The 7,717-nt window shown below is 42.1% G+C and overlaps 1 protein-coding gene across 2 annotated transcripts in view; it reads right to left on the minus strand.

Annotated features, from left to right (window-relative positions):
• DYNC1LI1 (dynein cytoplasmic 1 light intermediate chain 1) overlaps positions 1 to 3,639 on the minus strand; it is a 33,123-nt gene extending 29,484 nt beyond the window's left edge. The window contains exon 1 of one of the 2 annotated variants that reach the window (XM_075212387.1): positions 3,331 to 3,639. In XM_075212387.1, the coding sequence (XP_075068488.1) occupies positions 3,331 to 3,446 (116 nt within the window). In that variant the 5' untranslated portion in view covers positions 3,447 to 3,639. Of the gene's footprint in view, positions 1 to 2,656; positions 2,734 to 3,330 lie in introns of those variants that run through there. The other variant, XM_075212388.1, reaches the window with a different exon arrangement.
• Positions 3,640 to 7,717: the final 4,078 nt, after the last annotated feature.

A 7,717-nucleotide genomic window follows, 5' to 3' on the forward strand; every position in this document is an offset into this window, starting at 1 on the left:
AGGAGGCCAGGTAGTGTTGATTCTTATAAACTAAAGCTCACAGCTAGCGTTTTGCATTGGAAAGTATGTATGTTTGGGCCAAATGCAGTTAACGGAAACCACTTATTTGAAAGGGAACATGTCCTCTAAAAGCCTGTTTTCAAACCAGTTTTGAAAACAATTTAAGCGTTTTATTAAACTAAATACAAGTCTAGTTTATATTTTACATGGTTTGAAAACATAGGATATTTTGTGTCCAATGCTTGATATTTTATACTGTACCTTTTAACTACTTCTTCAGTCAGATGATACCAAAAAATATATAAAATACAGGGTTCGCCCTAATAGTGCAATATCTACTGTACTTAGTTTAATTATTAGATAGTGATAAAGTAATTAAGAAAATAAAGCTTATCTGTTATTCCTATGAATCTTCTACCAAGAGGTTTTTCCTCGTTATTTCTGATTTTCATTCCCATTTAGGCCCTTATGAGTTGTATGGTAAATTAGTGGACAGAGGCAAACCTCCGAGTGTAGTATTTTTTTCTTCTTCAATTTGTAATACGTAAAAAAAGTTAAAATATATGTACAAAAGATTCAAATAGCAATAGCCCAAATTGTGCTAAAGTGACCTATTTTACCAGAGGACATTTCTGGATACCCCTTTCCTACACCACACTTCATCTGAAGCAAAGAAAACTTCCCTCAGGAGTGGCCACAGCGGAGGTGACCCAAGAGACTGCTATACGGATGTCCAGAAACAGATAACACCTATTACAATATGAACTTTTTACCAACGATTTCACTCTTTGATGTATTAATAAACTTTAAAGTGTGGTCTTTCCTCTAAGTCTCCTACACTGACAATATGAGTTCAAATCCTGTCGACTTGCATCTGGTGTAGTTGACTGCATGGCATGTGCCGTCAAGAAGTTCAAACACTGGGGCAGGATTTTCTCTGACCAATTCTGACAGATCCCACCCCTTATAACTACAGCTCCAAATGTGCAAACAAGAACTGTAATGATTTTACAAAATATACAATTAGATTAAATGGAACAGTTAGATGTACCCAGTTAAAGTACATCCAAACAGAAATTATCAATGCTGCACGGAAAAAGAAAAAAAAAAAAAGAAAAAAAAAAAAAAAGGTGGATGCAATAATTTCTGGAGCTGTTGGAAGTCAGCTATAAGGCAAAAAATACATTTTCCGGTGTTGGAATCATGAGACAACATCAGCACCAGTGCTCTTCTGAACAGTTGACTGGATTTAGGAAATCAGAGGAGCTTCTGAAAGACCGCTTGAAATGTCAAAGAATGTCGTTGACTGTACAAAGGACCAGTTTTGTCTCAGATCTGGCCATACATGTGGTTGATCACCACCCAGATCCAGTCATTCGGTCAAACAACTGTATCACAAGTCAGACTTGCCTTTTTTAAAAAAAACAACAAAAAAAACATTTGAGCAGAGTCAGATTTTGGTACTTGTGTACTCTACAGACTCATGGCAGAGAAAGCAACGAATGTTTTGTCGTCCTCATCCCAAACCGTTCTCGGTAACAGAGGTTTCCAGCATCTAAGCGTGATTCACACCTTCAACTTTGTGGATGCCGAAACGCTAGCAAACACAGAAGATTGAAAGGATGTGGGGATCTGTTACTAAGTGGGGAAACAAAAAAAAGAAGAGGGACGAACAGGGATTTCCTCGAGTCGTACATGGCCGAGTTTATGTGGAGCACTAGTCTAAATAACCATGATCCTTGCGAAGTGATTTTAGAAGATATTTCAAGTTTTTGGCCGCAAAAACACAACCGAAGAATCGGAAGAAGCAGCGGACGTCACCAAAAGTTCTATATAAGGTAATGAGTCCGTAAAGTACACAAGTACCCAAATACTTTTAGCTCCACAGAGTGACATCAGCCCAATTTGCTCACAAACAAACAAAACTGACCATCCAGCTCTATAATGTTAGTCTTTGAACTGGCAGTTATCTTTATTATCTATATCAAAGTGGGTGGTACTAAGCTAAATACGTTTACACAATAAAAATGGTATGCACTCATAATTTACGTGGCAGATGAAGGTGGCAAAAGTCTGTTGTAACAGGCTTTGCAACAGCAGTTTATAGATGTAATTTGATTTGGCACATGGACTGGACTTTCACAGAAACATGGCTGCACATTATGAGCAAATTATTTTTCTTCTGACATTTGAAGATGCATTACATAAAACAGTACTGGTCTTCCTCTTCTACCACATATTAAAACGTATGAGGTTAAATTCCACTTTAAAAAGGACAGCTGCAATTGATGTTATTAGACTGCATTTTGATTGCACTGTACATCAAGTATTCTCAATTCAAAGCCTCGGTTGCAGCAGTCAACCAGATTTAAGGAAAGTCCTTAAGAAATACAAGTCATCTATTGACTCAAGATATTCCTGCTGAATGGCATTTGACCAGTCTGAGTGCCCCTAGAGTATAAACACTGCAGTAAACCAATGCACCATAAATAAGCTAATAATTAGTATTTGCAATGGTAATATTTACAAAATCAATAGTAGTCAGCATTGTCTAACATTAAAAAAAAATGTGTCAGATTGGCGGCTATGGCTTACTATAAAGTTGCACCAAATTGCAAGGTTAGTAAATAAGCCAAAAGAGCATCCTGGCACACACCTCGTGGAAATTAGGATATCACACTGACCTCCTACATGAGGTACCTCCCTACCCACAAACATTGCAGACCACACCCATCTGTCACTACATCACGTGACCGACTCACCCTTACCATGGTCGTGCACATTTAACCGTGTCAACTGATAGGTATAACACCCCCCCCCCCCCCTTCCAGGCCAACCATAAAAGGAGAAAGCGCGCTCCCGCCTCCTGTCAGGGACCGGGCTAGTCTGCCAGCAGATGACGGGAGCGCGCTCCCGCCTCCTGTCAGGGACCGGGTTAGTCTGCCAGCAGATGACGGGAGCGCGCTCTACCTGTCAATAAGGGGGTGGCTGTAGGGCCGCATAACATCCACGCCCGCTGTCTGACAGGTAGAGCGCGCTCCCGTCCACTGTCTGGCCCCTCCCGCTCCCTTCACCTGTGTTTTGATTGCAAGCAATGGGTTAAACCTGTGCTCGTTCACTCCACCTCTAGTACTAAAATGTGCCGCCCATCAGGCCAACTAAAGAGTTAATCAGAAACAATCCCACCCATCAGCAGGGTAACATGACACAGGCTGGTTATAACGGTTTCGGCCCCGGATAATGAATGAACAGCAGCGATGTTTTAGAAGGAGCCCATGGATGTTACGTTCCCCTGTGCAGTGAGCACACTGCGGCACAGTAGTCACTGACCAGAGATTCTGTCCATCCTCGTCCTCACTGGCCGCCGCCCCGTTGTGGCTATTCCCATAGCCAGCATTGAAGCTGGAGGATGGAGACGAGTAGGAGGCGGCTCTCCCCGCTGCCATCCTAGTACTACTCCTTTACCGTGACAGCTCTCAGTATGGCTATTAGGATGGCTTGGCTCATAGACACCCCCCTTTGTCGGTTTTGGTCCCGGCCACTCTTCCGCTGGAAAGACAAGAGGCTGTCCTCGGGAATAAGAAGCAGGAGCCGTGCGGAGGGGGGAGCGGAGTCAAGACGCAAGGCATGGCGGAGATGACGTAGCGGTGGCGGCTGTTTGACTCCGCCCACTTAATGTGACACTAATACCTGCTGAATCACTGGAACGTAATCTGACCAGAGCTGTCTCGTGGTCACTGGTATTAGCCCTGTCATCTATTCACATCCTGACTAAATGCTTGTTCTCTATAAAGAGTCCAGCAAACTCATACTCTGATGATCCTTATTTGATTCATATGATAAACTGTTAAAACCCCCACCCAGATAAATGATTCGAGCATTGGGCTCCCTGTTTGGCATTGTGGCTAAATATGTTATATCATCATCATCAACATTTATTTATATGGCGCCAGCAGATTCCGTAGCAATTTATAATTGGGAACAAACATTAATAAGACAATACTGGGTAATACAGACAGAGAAGAGAACCCTGCTTGCAATCTTACAATCTATAGGACAATGGGAGTTTGAAACACAAGGGCATGTACTACATCATATTGCACAATTGACCAGCTAGAATGCAAAGGTAAAAGTATTAAGTGGGCTGTGTGTGTGGCAATGTTAGTCAGAGGCAGGGCCCGATCAAGGGTACCAGCCGCCATAGGCTATTACCGCCGCAGCGCCCCCCCAGCCTCCCCCGCCTCGCTGCTAGCTGCCTATCAGGACGGCCACGGGCGCTTCTTACTGTGGTCACGTGAGATGCGGAAGTCCTGATCTCACGTGACCACAGTAAGAAGCTCCCGCGCCGTCCTGACAGGCAGCTAGCAGCGATCGCTGCCAGACTGCTTGTCATGTAGTAGTGACAGTCGGGCCGCCCCCTTTACACCAGGGGCGATCCCGATGATGCAGGCCCAGCGCTGCCTAAATTTAAAAAAAAAAAGGCAGTGACAAAAAATTAATCTCCGTGACGCTGCGCCCCCCAGGCTCGAGCGCCCCAGGCTGCAGCCTGGTCAGCCTATTGGCTGATCAGGCCCTGGTCAGAGGGTTGTTGTTTTGCGTTAGCTGTGTAGAGGATGGTAATAGGGTAATCTAGGGAGATTAAGATGGTGGTTGAGGAATATCATAAGCTTGTCTGAAGAGGTGGGTTTTCAGTGAACACTTGAAGGTTTGAAGACTAGAGGAAAGTCTTACTGTGCGAGGGAGGGAATTCCACAAAGTGGGTACAGCCCGAAAAAGTCCTGTAACCAAGAATGGGAGGATGTGATGAGAGTGGAAGAGTTGGGAAATAGTTTGAGACAAGTGAGGAAATGTATGTCTGTGCAATTTTGTTGACGGCCTTATATGTTTAGTAGAATAATTTTATATTGGATTCGTTGGAATACAGGCAGCCAATGTAGAGACTGACAGAGTGGCTCAGCAGAGGAAAATCAATCTAGCCGCTGCGTGTTAAATAGATTTTAGCAGTTCAAGTCTGACTTTGGGAAGACCAGTAAGGAGGGAATTGCAATAGTCGATGCGGGAGATGATGAGTGCATGAATTAATGTTTTTGAGGTGTCTTGTTCTTTAGGTGTATGTAACATGATTTAGATATAGAGTTGATGTGGGGAATAAACGACAGTTGTGAGTCAAGGATTACACCTAGGCAACGAGCTTGCGACGTGGAATTTATGTTCATGTTATCAACAGCAATAGAAATGTCAGGCAGGAAGCTTCTGTTTTTGGGTGGGAATATTATTAATTCAGTTTTTGAAAGTTTGAGTTGCTGAGAAGACATCCAAGATGAAATGGCAGACAGTCAGTAACGCGAGACAACACAGATGGTGAAAGATCAGGAGAGGATAGATAGATAGATTTGTGTATTATCCGCATAGAGATGATACTGTAATCCAAAGGAGCTTATTAGTTTTCCAAGAGAAGTGGTGTAGATAGAGAATAGCAGAGGACCTAGGACTGAGCCTTGTGGTACTCCAACTGATAAAGGAAACGGAGCAGAGGTGGATCCAGAGAAATTAACACTGAAAGAGCGATTAGATAGGTAGGCAATTCTCTCGAGAAGCTTGGAGGGGCATGGGAGCTGAGAGATGGGGTGGTAATTTACGAGAGAGGGTCAGAATTTTGTTTTTTTAAAATGGGAGTAATCACTGCTTGCTTGAATAGTGATGGAAAAATACCAGTAGAAAGAGACAGATTACAGATTTTAGTTAGAGGGGGAATGAGCACAGGAGACAGGGACATACCAATCTGTGAGGGATTGGGATCAAGAGTACAGAAGGTAGAGTAGGAAGATGAGAAGAGAGTAGAAACTTCCTCTTCACTTGTGGGATCAAATGAAGAGAGAGTGTCAGAGGGTGCTACAAAGGAATTGAGCCGATTGCTGTTTAACATGTAGCTCTGTTAATTGCAATTTGAGATAGTCCTTATGTATATTAAGGCTTCATTGCCCAGTCTTGAATGCAAAACTTAGGATATGGCACATAATAAGTTACCGAGTGCCGCAGTTATACATCCGCTATCGGCTAACACTTGCGGGTCTGTGACGTCACAAGTGACAGCATCTTGCCCCGTCGTACGTTTCAACTTCAGCTTTTTCGAGCAGTAACACGATCGTTATCCATGGATGTCTTTTATATTGTTTCCAGCCAATCTACTAATGGGATTATAGACTGATAGCCAGATTCTCCAATCAGAGTTAGTGTGGTCAAATATCTTGGTGATGCTCTGCTAGTATTATAGCAGATTTTTGTTTATGGTGTTATATATATATATATATGTTATTAGTGATCTTGTTATCCATTCCAGTACTTCTATGGCTCATCCTTGTGAATTCTGACCTCTCTTCTGCCTGTCATTTGGTACTTTTTATGTTCCTGTTTGTTGCTGACTCAGCTTGTTCTGACACTTCTGTTTACTGATTTGGCACCTTGCAGTCTGTTTTGTACCAGTTCCGGCTATGTTGATGAGTGTTGTTACAGGTTGATGCCAGCTCGTTCGGCTTGGGGCAGCGCAGAGGGCCGCGACCTGCAAACCTACCTGTATCAAAGCCCAAACCTCCTTGTGGGAGGTCTCTGGTGAAAACCGGGAGTTTGTTAGGCTCTGTACCTCTACCTGCCAGCGCTAATAAAGGTTGGCGAAAGTGAATCCACGTTATCCGCTAGATGCGTGACACTCAATATTAAATTGAAATTATCATGATGCACATGTTTATATATTTTTAATAAATATAAATGAATCTTGCAATTTATTCCAATAAACCTTTTTATTCTATTCATTACTTTTTTTGTCATACTTCTTACAACTTGTGAGGACTGCATGTGCAAAAGTTGAACAGATGGCAATATACTAATAAATAAGGTGCATCGGAATAAAACTAATTATAAATAATGCTGTGTTCATTTTTTCTTGTTAAACTAATTGCAGGGTTTCCCAAACCAAGTCCTCAGGGCTCCCCAACAGTGCAGGTTTTCTGGATCCCCCGTGACATAATTAGGACCACCTCTGGATCTGTTACAATGTGTCAGTCAGTAATGAATACACCTGTGCTCCAGCAAGGAGATATGGAAAACCTGCACTGTTGGGGAGCCCTGAGGACTGGGTTTGGGAAACCCTGGACTAATGTTTCATTCTATACAGCAGAATTTGTATTTGGATGACATCTCTCCTTGAAAGGGGTTATCAACCATTTAATTTACACCCCCCAATAGATATCAGGTTGATGTGCAAATAATTGTTATCTATTTTGTATTTACCAAGCTTTGGAAAATTGACAGATACTTATATCTAATAATATCTAATTATCAAATCATGAAATTTGCAGTTGTGAAACGTACCTACTAGGATATCACAAGTGCATATAGCTGGGTCTATTCAAAGCGTCCCATTCTTGAAAAAGATTAGGGGGAAGTGAATTAGATTCACATTCTTTTTAGTGTTTCTAATTGATAGTATGTTTAATTTGCTTTTTTACTCCTAATTAAGTAGAGAATTTATTTTTTAGATATTATTTAAGGAAATACATACTATTAACACCAGGACATATAGAAAAATTGCAGACTCCAATAGTCACTACTATAAACGGTGGTTGACAAATATACCATATGGACAATTCAACTGATTCAAACATACCTGCACTAAAACTGAAGAGTTTAAGAAGGGGGCTATAGATTCAAGGACATGTTT

Source organism: Mixophyes fleayi, chromosome 5, assembly GCF_038048845.1.
Source record: "Mixophyes fleayi isolate aMixFle1 chromosome 5, aMixFle1.hap1, whole genome shotgun sequence".
NCBI lineage: Eukaryota > Metazoa > Chordata > Amphibia > Anura > Limnodynastidae > Mixophyes > Mixophyes fleayi.